Below are 17,305 nucleotides of genomic sequence, written 5' to 3'. Positions count from 1 at the left end.
AACAGGTAGATACCTGACTTTCTGACAAGCATATGCCTGTGATAGTTAGAGCTGCAGGCATCTTAGAGTTCAGCTCCTTCCTGTTTCAAGTTAGTAATCTAAGCCTCTGGCATTATTATGAACCTGAAGGAAAGGTGGATTAAGAGTCAGAAGGCAGGGACCAGACTCTTAGCCCTGCTGTTTTCTAGTTGTGTGACCTTCGGGAAAAAAGCCACATCACCACTCTGAGCCAGTTTCCTCATCTGTAAAACGGGGATGGGACCAAATGAGATGATACAAGTGAATGTGCTTTGTCAATTCTAAAGCACTAGTGGATGTTAGGGGCCATTGTCACTGAGCCCAAAAGAAATAGCATCACCCTCCACCAGCAACCCCATCCATAGCTTTCCCAGACAGAGGATGCCTGGGTCCCAGAGCACTGTGTTCACACTGGCCCAGGGGGACTCAGTGTGGCCTAAGGTGGTTGGCTCTTTGTTGGTCCATACCTAGGCTGGGTCAGGTATGGCAGAGACAGGCTGTCCACTCTCTGTTCACTCCCATGCCCAGGACAGGTCTGGCACATTCTCTCCTGAGAAAAGGAGCTCAGGAAGTGCTGCTTGAATCACAGAGACTTGGTTGCAGACCCCCAGCTTGGCAGGCAGGCCAGCCTTGCGGAGTGGGGTGCGGGGTCAGGCCCCACCAAAGAAAGTAGGTGCAGGCTTTGGAAGTGGTATGGGCTGAAACAGTTTCTGTAGCAAACCCCTCTCATTCCTTGCTAAGGCCATGTTGCTGAAAGCCCCATCTCCCTGCCCAGAGCGTAGGGAGGCATGTACCAGCTGTCTGGGGACAGCACAGTATAGAACAGAGACTCTTACACGCTTATTTCTTCCTCTGACCTCCCAAGGCCTCTGGGAGGTGCTGTGATTTCCACATCACAGCCTGGGGCTCGGGTGTGAGGGGCACACCTGGGGCCTGACTGAGGCCTAGGAGTCAGACCATCTCCCTTCCACGGGACCTCCACTGGCACCAGGAAGTCAATGGTCACTTTGATCCCTTCAGTGAAAGGGAACACCATACTCTTAACACAGAGAGCCAATGGTTTTCTCTAAAAACACCATCCATTAGAGTCCCTCCAGAATAATTTGTTTCTAATTAGAAACATCCCATCAGCTCAGTCATGATTTATGCCTCTGGTCTTGAAACTGAAACATCTCAACTTTTGATCAAAAGTCATGCTATTCTAGAAAGAAATGTGATTTCCTCCTTTCCCATTTTAAGTGACATCTCCCCGCCCCCGGGTTGAATACCCAGCATTTAGCCGGTGGAAACAATGATTTGCACAGATCTGGAAATAGCAGATATCCCAGGAGGGCAGGTCATTTTTCAAACATGGCAGAGAGTAATAATGCCCTCAGCAGGAATGGGAATGTGAGGTCTGTCCTGCGCGTGGGTCCCTGGTTGGGGTTCAGCCATTTGCTGAGGCTGGAGGAGGGGCCCTGCCTCCCCACGGTCCTGGGTGCTGTTCTCAGGAACCCTCACCCAGCTACAGGAAGAGATGGGTGCCAGCCCCTTCCCAAGGGATGACTGCTCCTTCTTGCTTCAGTGAGTACAGGACAGCACCTGCACCATCTCTGTGGACCGGTGTCTGTCACCTCCCTGGAGACACGCTTATCTTTCTTAACAGCACCTTGGGGCCAAGTAATAGGAGATTGCTTGGAGGCAAAATGTCAAAGCTTCCAGATACACCGAGGCTCTGACAGCCCTTGGACTTCTCTTGACTTTCCTTCTGGGCAGCTTGTTTGAAGCCTTCAAATTCTGGCATGTGGGCGGTTTGGAGGCTGGTTACAGGAGAGGGTTTAAAAGTGCACCAACCCCATGTGTGTGACAAGGGCACTGTCCACAAGCCGTAGAGTGAAGATAAGAGGTCAACGGCAAAGCAAATCTAGTCCAAACAAATGTAAATATCAGGGTACCATCCATCCAGTGGAATCCACTTATGTTGGCCGGTTGCCCAGCGAGTGAGGACAAGGACCCCTCTGGGGAACTGCATCCTTTCCATTCTCCAGGGAAGGAATGGGGAAGAGCAACGGGCAGATTTCTAGAACTGTACTGTACAGATTTCTGCAACTGGGCAGGCCAGCCCACGCGGTGATGGCAGTGGAGGAGGGAGTGGTGATGAGGCAAACCGTCAGGGTAGGGGTCCCACAGTTGAGTTTTGTGCGGCCCCTGCCCCATCACGCTTGCTCAGTATGCTCATGCATACCTGGGCTTCCGGTTCCGGGTCTGTGACCAAGTTCTCAGCTTGGTAGATGGAGTCTGCCCTGGGCCCCGGCTCTGGCCAGACGTGCTGGGCTTCCTGCCCCCCCCTCCCCCTGCCATGCTGAGTACTCTCCCCCAAGGCTCTGTGCACACCAATCCGATGCCACCAGATACCGCCCCTGGATGGCAGCCAAGATCATCACATGCTATCGATCTTTCCTGTTTTTAAGGCCAAGGATGACTGATCAAGCTGGCTGTGGTAAAAAGCAGGCACTGTGGCCTTCCAATACCTTACTTTCCAGAAAGCTGGGAGGCATTATTCACCATGACCTGGCTAATAAAGAGGCAGGCCAGCTAAAGGCTCTACTTTGCCTGGTGGACTGTGTGTGGGGGAGTTTGCTGGATGGCAAGCCGGCCTCCTCAGCCAAGGAGGGGCCCTTGAACAATGGAGGAGGGCGAGCGTAAGCTACCAGATCTGGGGTAGCACGGCGAGGAGCCTCTCAGGTACGACTCACATTCATTTCCTGGCGTTTTGCAGCTCCCCGCACCAGGAAGTTCATGGTACTTAAGAAAACAAAAGTGTCCGTCTGGTCTTCAAAGCCCGAATGGTGAGGCTGGAGAAACCCAGGCTCTGGAGAGCCAATGACCATCTCTAGGACATGCTGTGGCTCAAAGGTACCATCATGGGGCCTTCGGAGCCCCTCTCATATGGACTAAACTCTGACCTGGGGTTCAGGAGCTTGGACTCTGCCAGAGCACTGTGGGCCAGTCACTTTATCTCTGAGCATCTACTGTCTCTCCTAGAAAACAGGGCCAGGGACCTGGTCAGAGGGCAGAGACGCAGGGGTAGACCTCAAACTCTGATGGGTGCATGCAGCCCAGGCCCTCCTTGGCCCCTCCCCTCCCCTCTGCTTCCTGCCCAGGGATATCTATGACCATGGAGGTCACCCTTCGCTAGCACAGGCTGCATGTGGGGTGTGACCCCAGGACCCTTCTAATTCCCCAAGTAGAATGACAGCTTTGTTCCAGTCCACACCTGGACATTTGGAGTCCAGACAGTGGTCTTCTGCCTCTTACTATGTTGGGGAGCTCCCCTTCTATGTTTTCTGACAATTCTGACACAGAACACTCCCAAAATGTTTTCTTATTGATTAGAACCCATACTGTTGAGAGCTCGCTTACATCTCCCTGGGCCTTTGGGATACACTGGTGACCCTTCTCAAGCTGAGTCTGACATGCTTGGCCATGAGACAACATTTCGTGGCATGGTTGTATAAAAGGCGGGGCCCTCCGATCGATAAGACAAAGTTAGATGAGATCAGAACAGGTTAGTCCTGGGGACTGTGCCTCACCACAGCGTAAACACTGGGTGCTGGGTTTGGGGCAGGAAAAATGGGCTGAGTTGTCAAAGCGCTTAGTCACATATACTAATGCCTTGAAAGCTCTGAGCATCTCTGAGAAACAGGCAGGGCCAGTGTTAATGATTCTCCATTGCAGCGATAAAGAGACTGAGGGCCAGAGAAGTTAAGATACCTTAAATGGTGAGTCAGAGGTATAACTCAGCCCTTTGATGCCTCTCTCACAGGACTCGAGGTTCTAACGGCATTTTTGCAAGAGCTTTCAAGCGAAGTTCAAGTGAAGCCTCCTCCAAAGGAAGACATCCTGGCAACTCCATTCTACGTGTTATTACATTCATGGAGAAACTGGACTGTTGGCCCAGTTCTATTGCTTTGGTCAGATCTTCTGATCAGGAAGTAAATAAAAAGGAGGTGTTTTCGGTCTTCCCCAAATTTGCAGTTATCCAGAAGCTGCATTTTGCATAGCCGGCAAACTGGAACCTGAGAAATTGGCTTTTGTGCCCTCCAAGAGTTTGGAGGAGTTTGTATTCTCACTTGCAGGAAGGTGGCATTTCTGTGAGGACCCGATCTGGGTTAAGTTTTGCTTTCTAATGGCCAAACCATCTCTCCTTCCACAAAGCAGAGGCACAAACCAAATTACTGCCTGGGCCAGGCAGCTAAATCAAAACGCATAGTGGCTAGAGGAGTGTGGGGGGCTGGAAGAGGGCCAGGGCTTGGGGAAAGGCATCAGGCCTGCTTGGCCCCAGGGCACGGTGGCCAAGTGAGGATGCAGGCCACATCACCACATTGCCAGATTTCCAGACAAGGGCCCCAAATCCAGATTTTCAGGCGAAATCGCCCTGTTTTTAAATGTTAGTAACTAATTCCAGAATGTTTATGATATCACGCAGGCCACGCAAAAACTGGGGGCCCTTGGGCCACCAGTCTGCAAACTTGGGGTGAAGAGACATCAAGAGAAGTGAACGGGGAGTTTTCAGTTGTGAAGACCAAAAAAGAAACACGAACACCCTCTGCTGCCATTAGAAATTTTCCTTAGAAAATCAGACGTTAGCAAATGTCACTAGAAATTCTATGGTTCTTGGGAAAAGGTTCCCTAGCAGGCCTCTTGGCTGGTGCTCACGTGGGACAGCGGTACTTACCTCAGCTCCCCCCCCCCCCCACACCAGGAAACAGGCGTCAGAGGTAATGGGTTCACAGATACTAGGGGCATGAATAAAAGAAGAGCTGAACAGCAAAGAAGTTTTCACATCTGATTTACATTGCAGTGCTCTTTCACCCTCTCTGCACCCCCACCCCGGGCTGCAGGCCAGGCTCTAGAAGATGGCTCTTCCTTTCTGCCCCGCCCCCAGAGCCCCCACCTGCCTGCCCCTGCATCGTCTGGGCCCTCACCCAGGGGTCCTGAAAGTGAAGGGAAGAGCTGTTTGCCCCTGACCCCCCTCCGCGTCCGTTTCGGCCAAGGCTCCCCTGTGTTTTCGAGGCTTTTGTGATGGCCAATGGTCAAGCCCCCCGAGGGATGCTGGGGCACAGGCTGCACACAGCACAGGGCAGCCAACTGGGATCCGGGGCACCCTGCTCCGTACTTTGGGGGGCATTCGGTTTCCTTCCGGATGCACACGGCACAGGGTCATGGGCAGGTGCAGAGCTTGGAAAGAAAGCGAACTTGCCTGGGTAGCCTGGGTAGCCTGGGACTGCCTCATGCAATGGAAGCCCATGTGATTGCTGAGCTCCTGCTTGCAGAGCTCCCCGCACGGCTGGGCAGGGTGGAGATGCAGGCCCACAGGACTTACCTTGGACCAGTCACCGGTCTTCCACTCATAGCAGCCCGAGTAGTCCTCGCACGCCTCCTCTGCTTTGGGCCTCGTGGACGCGTCGCATTTTCCTTGCGAGTTGGTGCATGTCACAGTTCGTTTTTGGGTCCCTTTGCCGCAGGTGGCCGAGCACTGCAAGACATCGTTTGGATGTTTGATCCTGTCTGGTTCAGCTCAAGGTCATCAAGGCCTATTAAGTCGCAACAATGTGCCAGCCCCAGGGCCAGGGACGCAAGGATGACGATGCTGCTGGGCTTCTAGAGTCTGAAGCACATGGTCCCAGCTGTGACTCCAGCCAAGTGGCCAGTGATAGGGGGCGGGCCACAGGAGCGGGGAGAGCTCGAGGTACCAGAAGACCAAACTAGGAATTTAGTGGCCTGCTACCAGGTCCAAAAGACTGATGCAGTGGAGAAGTTCAAGGGGCAAATGCTGGTGGACCCTCGAGCAGAGCAGGGGACAGGGCCAGGGGAAGCCAGGTAAGGACACCCAGGCAAAGATGTCTGAGGCCCCTGACTCCTCCGAGCTGGCCTCTAGCTCCACGCACGCTGCCTGGGCCAGCCTGGGGCAAAAGCAGAGGCTCAGGGTGGAAAACAGGGAGATGCAAACCCAAGCCACAGGTGACTTTCATGTTAGGCCATCGGCAAGCTCTTGTAGAGAGCTGCAGTGAATGTGTTAAGTGTGGATGCCAAGAACATCACTGAGCAATGTCCCTGTGGTAATTTACCTACTTCCCGGGAGACACTGCAAGAGAAAGTGTGGTGAGGGGACCCAAAGAGGGCCTGAGGAATGACAGATCATGTGCGAGCCCTGAGAATTCAAGATTCCCACGCCCTCAGGCAGCAAGACCCACGGAAGACGGGGTGAGAGGTGGGGTGACAGCTGTAAACAGGGTGGACCTGCGGGGTGTATCTGGAGCCTGCTCCTGGCGTGCTCCCCCTGCACTCAGGGAGAGACCTCACCGGGCTCCGAGAGTGCTTAGCCACCTCAAAACAAAGCAGAAGGAAGCCCAGGAAGAGCAGACCTATGACCTCGGGAGGATGGGACTGACTGTGCATGATCCGGCCAGCAAGAGGAGGTGACGTGGCCTGCAAACCCAGGGAGCTCTCCCTCTTATTTGCCGGGTACGGAAGCCCTGCCTGTCTCCACCATGGAAGCAAACATGTAACTTGCGGAGATGTTGGCCTGAAGGCTGCATTCTGCCAAGAGGTAGAGACACAGTGAGCCCCAGGCTCCCAACAGCTGGGTCCTAGAGCTATGGCGTGGACAGCCCATGCGCTGTGGTGGCACAAAATGGAGCCCTCACAAATCGAGCATCTGCTTTCATACTTAAGCTTGATTTACCAGAAATATACAGCAGATATTCTTGAGCCACAGCAAACTTGATTTTCCAAAAATGTTCCACTGTGTCCCCTGAGAAAACGCACCTACAGGACAAAAGTTGTTCTTTATAGTTCTATTGTTAACATTTACCCCAAAATGTTATGTAGCTTTATTTTTCCGATGAGTTCAATTTAACTCTCCGAGGCTTTTTTTTTTTTTTTTTTGAGACTAACTTAGATTGGCTTGTTTTAGAAGAAATACACATGCTTCAGAACTGGTTGTGGTGTCATCTGGGGGGAGCTGGAGAGCATGTGCATTTGGTCCTGTGTGTGGGTGAGGGATTGGCTTTATAGGATCTTGGATGCAAGGGGTCAGTCCAGAGCAGGTGTCATCCTCTTGGGCAGGATGGGTTGTGGCTGGGAGGGCCACTGCTGAGAGCCTGGGTTACCGAGTTGAAGGTCAATCTCTCTGCTTCTTCTGCATGGTGATGCTCCCTGACCATTTCATTAGCTCTGCCTTGACCATTTGACTTGTGGGCTCCTCCCTGGCACCAGCACCCACACCCACGCTCTTTCTTCAACTAGAAGCCTACTTACCACTTCTGCCAGAGTTCCTGCATTGTCTTACTCTACTCTGCATTCCCTGTCCTTTTCCCTTGAATTTCAAACACTATAATGTCTAGCCTGTTTCTTGACCAAACCCAGGCTCAGCCCTTCTGACCAGAAGGTGGGGCTTCCCCTGGAGGGACCTAGGACAGGAGACAGTCACTATCTTTTGCTTCCTTCCTGGTATCTGCTCCTCATTCAAACAAAGCGGGGAAGTATCTGCTCCTCATTTGAACAAAGCTGGGAAGAAGCTGGGGGGTAGACAGTACGGCTGATCAACACTGCTGGCTATATAAAGGCAACCTCCTCAATAAAATAAATTTCTCTGCCACGAGAAATTTAAACCCATTTGTTTCCAGAAGAAGAAACATTAAAGGGCCTTTCAGCACTGGGGCGCTTGGGTGGCTCCGTTGGTTAAGCATCTGCCTTCAGCTCAGGTCATGATCCCAGGGTCCTGGGATCAAGCCCCATGGTGGGCTCCCTGCTCAGTGGGGAGTGTGCTTCTCCCTCTCCCTCTGCTGCTCCTCCTGCTTGTGCTCTCTCTCTCTCTCAAATAAACAAAATCTTTAAAGGGGCTTCAGCATGTGGTGAAGCAGTAGAAATACCAGTTTGGTGAGCATCTTGTGAAAGAGGGCAAGGTTTGATTCCAAGTTGGACTGTTCAGAAAGAGGCATTTGGCTCGAGCCTAGGGTGAGCCAGAAGGAGACTGATTGGTATGGATACTATTTCAGCATGAGGATCAGGTACACACAGAGACAGAGACGCGAAATTAGAGAGATTTCTTTAAATCTTGCTTCAGTTGTCTCGCATTTTCCAATCTGGTGTTCTTTAATGCTATGGTGATGGTTGAGAATGTCAGGCTTGGTTATTTTGGTAAGGAAATTTTTTTTTTTTTTCTATGAGAAAGAGTCTGAATGGAAAATTTATGGCTTTGATCTGATTAAAACATAAATCTTGTTTGGATCAAGAGCCAGGTGATCAAGAACCTCAGGCTCAAGGTGGGTTGGCGGGGATGGGGGTGGGGGTGGGAGACTGCATGCCTGACCCTACCCCTCCGACAAGTAGTCCCCCTCCCTAAAAGAGGTCCCTTGAATGTTCAACTTACAGTCCTAAGTACATATAAAAGATCAAAATTTTAAACTCTCTCTTTCCCCTAAAATATCATAAAGGGCAGGCTGAAGATTCAGGTCTTTAACAGGTACATGTCAAGATCTGTCTGAAAAGTAAACCCCATTTCTGAGTAGCCAAGGGCAAACTTTTCGTTCATTAAGAATGGGCTGAATACTTTCTTATTCAAAATAATTCCAACTGTTTGGCAATAAAAAAGGAACTTTAAAAATATTTTCCACACTGAAGAGTGTCTTGGATTTAGCCTTTCTGACTTTCCTAGAACACATTTGATGGAGGACCTGAGGGAAACTTGCCCTTTATTCAGCCTTTTATTTTATGGCCAAACAGTCAAAATCATTAATGCAAAGTCAACGCAAAGCCTTGAAGGATGATACTACCAAAGATAAAATATTTCCAGAATCAGTCTTTCAAGTTAAAACTTAACGCTTAATTGACCTCTTTCCAAAATGTTTTATGGCATGAGATGTATGACTCCAACTTGTACACAAAAACTGTCCCTCCCAGTGTCTGCTTGCCTCTTACAATCCACAAAGACTGACACAGAGTTCAAAGAAAGCCTTTGAAACCACCTTCCCAACTGATCGCACCAGAATTCAAATACACCAAAAGAAAATTAGGTCAGTTGGTTAGTCAGTTGGTCTGTCTACCTACCTACCAACCTACCCCCCAACTCACCCACCCAACCATGCATCCATCCATCCATCTATCCATCCATCCATCCATCCATCCATCCATCTACCCATCCATCCATCCACCCATCCATCCATCGATCCATCCATCCATCCATCCATCCATCCATCCATCCATCCATCTTTATGTGAGAATTTTCATAGGAAATGGGATCAAACTGTGGTAAATATTATCAAAAACATATATATGATCAAAAACACATTACCCATGTTTGTTTAGCCATACTGTCATCTCAGATGGAATTTAAGAATATGTGAGCTAGAACACATCTTAGTTATCTGGGGGCTGGCAAACACTGTGATACTTGGGTTTGAGTCACAAATACCATAGAGGGAAAGGCACCGTGTTGGGGTCCCTGTGGAGAAGGCAGCCCAGCACCCACCTGTGACCACTCAGATGCCTCCCAGATGGACAGGCAGTCCTGGCCTTCGCAGCTCTGCACTGGTGCTGGCCGAGGGCCCGGGCAATAGAGGGGCCGTGTGGTGACGTGGGTGCCATTCTGCAGCTGGTATACGCAGGTCACCTCCCGATGCTGGATGCCCTTTTCACAGGTTGCTGAGCAGGGGCTCCATGGGCCTGCCACCCACCTGTCCAGGGAGAGGAGAGACGGTGAGAGAGTAACTGGGTGGGGAGGCCAGCTTCCCTGGAGGGCCTTCCAGACACATCATGGCATTTTGGGCCTGTAGTGGGAGGGAGGGAGATGGACGCAGAGAGCTTTGCAACTGACTTTCAAAATAATTCTGAAGTATTAGAGCAGAGGGAGTCCCTTGAGTTGAGTGGGTCAATGGCTTATTCAAAACAGAAATCCTTCTGCACACAACACCTCTATGGCAGGTTGAATTATTGTTCCTGAGCGGTCCCTCTCCCTGTGGTGGGATTACACATCCCACCCACTGTCTGCACCATGCTTTGTTCAATGGGGTGTCAGCAGACATGAAGCTGGCCATGTCCCAGCAGAAGCTTTGAGTGTGACTATGTGGTTTGGCTCTGCTTCTCTCCGTTTCCTGCCCTCTGCCATGAGAATAGCAGGTCCCAACACAGGCGATGCTCTGACAGCTGAGCTCTGTCATAACAGGACACTGCTGTCAGCCACTGAGATGCTGGGGTGGTCTGTCACGGCAACAAAACCTAACTGGTACAGCCCTTGACAGAGGACGCCCGGGTACCAGCTTGAACACACCTGGACCAGGGACTCCCTGCTTTCCAAAGAGTGGAGGCCTTCTTGGGTGGGGACTGTCACTCTTGAGGAGGCCACTCGTGGGCTGGGATAAGACTGAGCTGGTGAAAGTGCTCCACTAAAATTTGGCCCACGTGCCTTCCATTTCAATGACCCCAATTCGACCAGGGTCTCGGTTGGCCTCAGGGCCTGTAGGATCTCCCCGTGTCCTCTCTCATGTTCCTCTCTCTGCCCCTCCCTCTGCTCACCCCTCCCCCAGCCACACCGGACTCCTTGCTGCTCCTCAGCTCTGCCAGCACACTCTTCCCCAGGGCCTTGGCACCCACTGTGCCCTCTGCCCAGAAGTCCTTTCCCAAGGAACCACATGACTGACTTTCTTGCTTCCTTCCAGGCTCTGCTCACATGTCAGCTTATCCGTGGGGCCGTCCCTGCCACCTTATGTGCTCACCCCTCACCTCCTCCCTGATCTGCCCTACACTGCTTTACTTTTCTCTAAAGTTCTTACCACCATGTGGCATCTTCTCTATTCATGTATGATATATAATATACACTATATATAGTCTATTGTGTTATACACTATATGTAGTCTATCATATATCATTCCTTGGTTTACTGTCTGTCCCCATTCGGATAGTAAGATTCAGAGGGCAGGGCTTTGTTTTGTTCCCTGCCTCATCATCAGAACCTAGAACAGTGCTTGGCACATGGGAAGCCCTCAGTGAATGTGCCATGCTGGGATGGATGAATGAGCAAGTAAGCGAGAAGTGGAGATGAAGAGAGGCCTGGCACCACCCAGTGTGTCCCCTCAAGAACGCTGCCAGTGGGAAGACACTACTGACGTTTCTAAACAGTAGGATGGCACAATCAGATCTGGTTTCCGGATCTTACGACTGTTCCAACTGATGAGGGAGAACTGAATGTTTATCAGAGCCAGCCATCAATGGATTCAGCCATTTTGTCAAGTGGTGAGCTCCTGGGAGCTAAGAGGATCTGAGGCTCGTGCAGGGACCGAAGGAGGAGAGAGTCCTTTTGTGTCCCCAAAAGGGCATTCAAAGCCCCATTTGTGTCCTGAGAAACCATGATTTCCAACTGCTCAGGGGTGAACAGAGGGAAGGGCAGAGAGAGGAACATGAGAGAGGACAGGGTGAGATCCGACAGGCCCTGGCTGGCCACTGTGGCTCTTGTTTGAATAAGATGCAGTCCCAGAGGGTTTGCAGAGAGGAGTGATGTGCCCTCCAGGCTTGGAGAAGGTCATTCTGGCTCTGGGCAGATACGAGTCTACAGGGCAGCACAAGGAGACCAGGGAGGAGGCTACTGCACCAGTCCAGGCAGGAGATGAGAGTGGTTTGTACCAGCTGGGGGTGGTGGCAGTGGTTGGGCTAAATGTTGAGAAGATGGAGCTAGCCAGGCCCCCTCCCTCCACCCCTATACTGTTCCTCCTTGTCCCTTAGGGCAAGCTCAGGCCACCTCCTCTGACTTCCAGTCCCCTTGGTAGAGCTCATCACTGTCCTCCATGCCCCCAGGGAATAACTGCAGAGAAGCTCCTCTAACCAGACCCCTTGCCTATGCTGTGGGATGGAAGTGACTGTGCCTACCCTGGGACAAGGGACATATCGCCTGTAAGCTGCTTACACCAACACCTGGCACACCTAAGCCTGTATAACTCTTAGCAATTGTTCTTCTCTCTTCAGTAGGGGATGATGAAGTCCCAGAGGTGAGCAAATCCTGCTCCCATTTCAGCACCTGCCAAGTGCTTGAACAACACTATCAGAACAAAACCAAATCCTACCCATTTCTCCTCATTCTGGTCTTTGGAGTAACATGATTGCCTTCTTAAATATTTGAAGATAGTTCTTTTGTTCCCCCATTTAAGCTTTCTCTTATCTTGATCAAAATAATTTGCATGTGGCAGATTCTGAATCCCTTCCGTTCTAATTCTCTCATCAGTCACTGCTGTTCTCAAAATGGATTGCTTTGTCGTGGGCAAAATGGCCCAGATGCGGTCTGAAAGCAGCAGGAGAGAATGTGATTTCTTTTTTCCCCTCTTTAAAGGAGGCTCTGGTTTCATTAAACCAGCTCAGCTCTACACTGTCTGTTTTTAAGCAAGTAGACTACACCTCTGTTAGCCCCAGTGATTTCTCTTTTCTCTCCTGAACTGACTCTCAGCCAGATCTCCTTTGTCCTGACCTTTTGCCATTGACTTTGTGAATACAAATGTCAGGCTCTAGCTTGAGACCTGGTCAGTGCTCCTGCGTTGACCTCAACTGTGAGAAGAACTTTCTATCCCCCTCTTGTCTTTTTTTTTTTTTAAAGATGCTATTTATTTATTTGCGAGAGAGAGAGAGACAGCGAGCACAAGCAGTAGATAGGGGGAGAAGCAGTTTCCCCACTGAGCAGGGAGCCCAATGCTGGACTTGATCCCGGGATGCTGGGATCATGACCTGAGCCGAAGGCAGACGCTTATACTGACTGAGCCACCCAGGCATCCCCCCCCCTTCTCTTTTGTATTTTCTGTGCTTCCCAGGGGTCAAGCTGGGAAGCGGGACCTCTATGTCCTACTCACAGGAATGTCACCTGCCCGTGGGCGTGCGTTGCTGTTGGCCAGGGGGCACCAGCATCTCCATCTCTGGGCACACAACCAGAGCATGGGCTCTAGGGAATATGCACGTTGACTCCGGTCTACACAAAGGTCACATCTGGGCAGCTGAGGGGATGGGGCATAGCTGGGAGAGGTTGAGCAGTCCTCCCTCAGACATCTCCTATCCCTGCTGTTGCATCACAGACTGGGAAAGTCAGACCCACGGGGATCAGCTTCCTGTAGAGCTGGGAGGGGTTACCTTTCTTTCCTGTTCTTCTTTCCTTTGCCTCTGGTGTCTCCTGGGCCTTTGAGGTGCTTTGCAGAAGGATGACAGAATGCAAAACAGCCCATGCATCCCACCTTCCCTTTCCAGAAGAATCCTTTGACCCCCTGCAATGTCCCTCCTTGCCATTGCCCAGAGTCTGGCAGGAGAATGGGGGACAGAGCCCTAAGCACATGCAGACGTGCACAAAACTGATCTATGGTCTGCCCTGCTCCCTAAAGGGGGAAATTCTCTGTCTCCGGGAGCTGGGTAAAAGGGCTCCCCCTGCTCCCCTCCTTGGAGGGCTAGTTACTGTCAGATTCAAAACAAGCCCTGTCTGAGGCCAAAGCAGTCTCCCAAAACCACTGTGGTTCTCATGGACAACGTGATGGGGTGAGAAGGGGGCACGAATGCACTCCACACCTGCAAGTCCCACATGGGGCAGCTCAGGGCACCTTCCCAGCTCTCTGTCCCCTTGCCCTTCCTTCTCCCGCTCCAAATTCCCAGCTCCGCACAGGGTTGCGGACATACAGATGCAAATACGGCACAAGGCCTCAGGAGACAGACAACCAGCCAGCCAATCACCATCAGGGAACGAGGCTCACTGCCCAGGCAGAGGAGAGCATAGGGCCCTGGTGGCATAGGGAGGCGCCTCACTCCATCTCGGGGTGAGTTTGGGGGAGGCGATGTCTGAGCAGACCCTTAAAGTACAAGCAGAGGTAACTGGAAATAAACTCGGCTGTTGCATATTGTTTTACTCAGGGGCCCTTTGTCATTCTAATACTTGATAGGTTTAAAAACAGTGATAGGAGTGTTGAATCACTATACTGTACAGTTGAAACTAACATTACACTGTATGTTAACTTATTTATTTTTATTTTTTAAAAGATTTTATTTATTTGTGTGAGAGAGGAGAAAAAAAGAGAGAGAGAGAGAGAGAATGAACACGAGGTGGGGAGGGGCAGAGGGAGAGGGAGAAGCCGACTCCCTGCTGAGCAGGGAGCCTGATGCGGTCCTCGATCCCAGCACCCTGGGATCACGACCTGAGCTGAAGGCAGACTGAGCCACCCAGGTGCCCCCTAACTGGAATTTAAATAAAAACTTAAAATAAAAACAGTGATGGGAAAATATTTGGTGCCCCTGTTCATGGCAGCATTATTCATGGTAACCAAAAGGCAAAAGCAAGCCTAGTGTCTGTTGGTGGACACATGGATGAACAAGATACGGTAAGTACGTACAACAGAATAGTACTCAGCCTTATAGAGGAAGGACATCTTGTCCCAGGCTGCAGCATGGGTGACCCTGGAGGACATTATGCTGAGTGAAATAGGCCAGTCACGAAAGCACACGTCCTGAATGATTCCACTCAGGTGAGGCAACTGGAGGAGTTAGATTCAGAGAGGCAGAAAGTAGAATGGAAGCTGCCAGGTTGGAGGGAATGGGGAGCTCGTGTTTAATGGGCGCAGAGCCGCCCTTGCCCAAGAGGCGGACAGGGTTCTGGAGAGAGTCGGTAGTAATGGGAGCACAGCTCCGTGAACGTGCTTAATGCCACTGAACTGTAACTTAAAAATGGTTAATGTGGTAAATTTCATGTGTATTTCACTACAATTTAATTTTAAAGAAGGGATGGTTAGAAACAGGGAGTAGATATGTGAGAAAGGGACAAGGAAGTGAGGTGTCTCCCCAGTCCCCAGGAGGCAAGGATGAGACAGGAAACAAGGCTGGTGCTCAGCTCTGTGCAGCCACATTGTAGCCGTGGAGCATCCATGCAGACCCACTGGCACGGGCAGCCCTGACTGAGACGCGGGAGGAGCTGGCTAGGGGACCGATGCTGCCCCGCACACACAGGCTGCAGGTGATCGGAGCTGTTTTTCAGCTAGATTTTTTTTTTTTCTCCCGATCTTGACAAATACCTCAGCAAGGTATGGGGAGGAAAAAAAAAAATAACACTTTCTGGAAACTTTGGTTTTGGTGGCTGAAAGAAACCATTTCACCAGAATGAGTACACAGCTGCAGGATGCCAGTCTATGGCCAGGGGACATCACCATGCAAGTAAACATCCGAGGAAAAGCCCCATTAATTCCAAGTCCAGGAATTTGAGAAAGGAACTGCTGTTCCATAAAACAATTCATGTGACAATGACAACTGAAGTCTGACTTTTTTCTTTTTTTACTCGTGCCCCCTAGAAACCTTAACAGTGACGTGTACTAGCTAAGTTTGAGTTCGCAGATCCTCTTAAAAGCAGGAAAACGAATTCTTGAGGAAGCCACTGTTAACGCTTCTATAGTTCAGGCCGCCCCGCCTTGGTTGCTCTGGAGTCACGAAGGACCGGATTCCTTTCCTGTCCAGCAGGAAAGAGTCTTGGCTCCTCCACACACACTTCAAGTTTGATCATTCTAATCAGATCCTACCTGAGACCTTGTATTTATTCTTTCTTTCTTTCTTTCTTTTTCTTTCTTTTTTTTTCTTTCTTTTCTTTTCTTTCTTTTCTTTCCTTTTCTTTCTTTCTTTCTTCTTTCTTTCTTTCTTTCTTTCTTTCTTTTCTTTTCTTTCTTTCTTTCTTCTTTCTTTCTTTCTTTCTTTCTCTCTTTCTCTTTCTTTCTCTTTCTTTCTTCCTTTCTTCTTCTCTTTCTTTCTCTTTCTTTCTTCCCTTTCTTTCTTTTCTTTTCTTTCTTTTCTTTCTTTCTTTCTTTCTTTCTTTCTTTCTTTCTTTCTTTCTTTCTTTCTTTCTTTCTTTCTTTCTTTCTCTCTCTCTCTCTCTCTCTCTCTCTCTCTTTCTTTCTTTCTTTTTCTCTTCTCTTTTCTTTTTTCTTTTTTTTTATTGTTGCTGTAGCAAATGACCATAAAGGGAATAGCACAAAGCAACAGCTTTAGCATTTGACACTTCAGGAGGTTGGAAATCTGACATGGGTCTCACCGGTCTAAAACAAAGGCGTTGCCACCAGGGCTGGTTGCCTCTGGAGACTCTGGGAAGACCTGCCTTTTCCAGCTTCCAGACGCTGCCCCCCGTTCCTTGGCTTGTGCTCTTTTTCTCCAACTTCAAAGCTAGCAGTGTCAGGTGAAGTCCTTCTCATGCTATATCCCTCCAATGTTCTTGTCTGCCCTCCTCCTCCACGTTTAAAGAACCTCTGTGATTGCACTGGACCCATGCGGATGCTACAGGATAATCTATTTTAAGGCTAAGCTGATTAGCAACCCATATTAGTTTGCGAGGCCTGTTGAAGAAAGGACCCCAGGCTAGGCGGGCTTGAACCCCCAGAGAGTTGTCTCACGGTTCTGGAGGTCAGAAGTCAAAAACCAAAGTGTTGGGAGGGTTGGCTCCTTCTGAGGGCTCTGAGGGCTCTGTTCTATGCCTCTCTCTCCTTGGTTCTAAGGACAGCTGACCACCCTTGCTGTTCTTCACTAGTACACGTGTTACTCCAATCTCTGCCTCTGTCTTCACATAGCATCCGCCCTGTGTCTCTGGGTCCTTACACAGCTGTCTTTAGAAGGACTCTGGTCAGATTAGATGAGGGGCTCACCCTACTTAGTATAACCTCATCCTCACTAATTACACCTGTAATGACCCTATTTCCAAAAAAGTCACATTCTGAGATACGGAGGATTAGGACTTCAATATCTTCTTTTTCTTCTTCTTCTTTTTTTTTTTTTGGTGGCGGAGGGCTATAATTCCATCCATAGTACAATTTTAATTCCAACTGAAACCCTCTGATTTCCCTCATTTCCCTTTGACATGGAACTCAGCATATTCACAAGTTCTGGGAATTAGGATATAGACATATTTTTTTTTTGGGGGGGGCGTCATTTTGCCTACCCCACACCCATCCCATTCACAGTTCTGAGAAATTTCAGCTTCTAATCAAAACGCACTTTCTATTCACATCTTGATCTGGCTGAGATTTAAATCAGGCAAAGATCTTGTGAAATCTGCCGAAATGTGAGTTAGTGGTTACAAAGAAAGAACGCCATATTCAGGATCCCGTTCTTTTGGCACGGTTATTTTATGTTGAATATAAAGTGAATCCCAAATATAGACGACTAGAGAGAGAACACTGGTAGGTCATTCACTTTCAACAACTTCAAACTGAAAAAAATAATAGTGTGAGATGTATTTCAATACCAGAGGTGCTCGAGCTAA

General features: G+C 49.8%; 1 protein-coding gene across 1 annotated transcript in view; it reads right to left on the bottom strand.

The window, feature by feature from the left end:
- The window catches only part of ADAMTS17 (ADAM metallopeptidase with thrombospondin type 1 motif 17), a 353,771-nt gene that overhangs the window by 10,340 nt on the left and 326,126 nt on the right, over positions 1–17,305 (bottom strand). The window contains exons 21-22 of the mRNA XM_027571265.1: positions 9,533–9,737; positions 5,384–5,536 (exon numbers count right to left, since the gene is read on the bottom strand). Coding sequence (XP_027427066.1) covers positions 5,384–5,536; positions 9,533–9,737 — 358 coding nt within the window. The remainder of the gene's footprint in view (positions 1–5,383; positions 5,537–9,532; positions 9,738–17,305) is intronic.

Source organism: Zalophus californianus, chromosome 6 (assembly GCF_009762305.2).
Source record: "Zalophus californianus isolate mZalCal1 chromosome 6, mZalCal1.pri.v2, whole genome shotgun sequence".
NCBI lineage: Eukaryota > Metazoa > Chordata > Mammalia > Carnivora > Otariidae > Zalophus > Zalophus californianus.
This window is presented reverse-complemented; position numbering and strand designations above follow the sequence as displayed.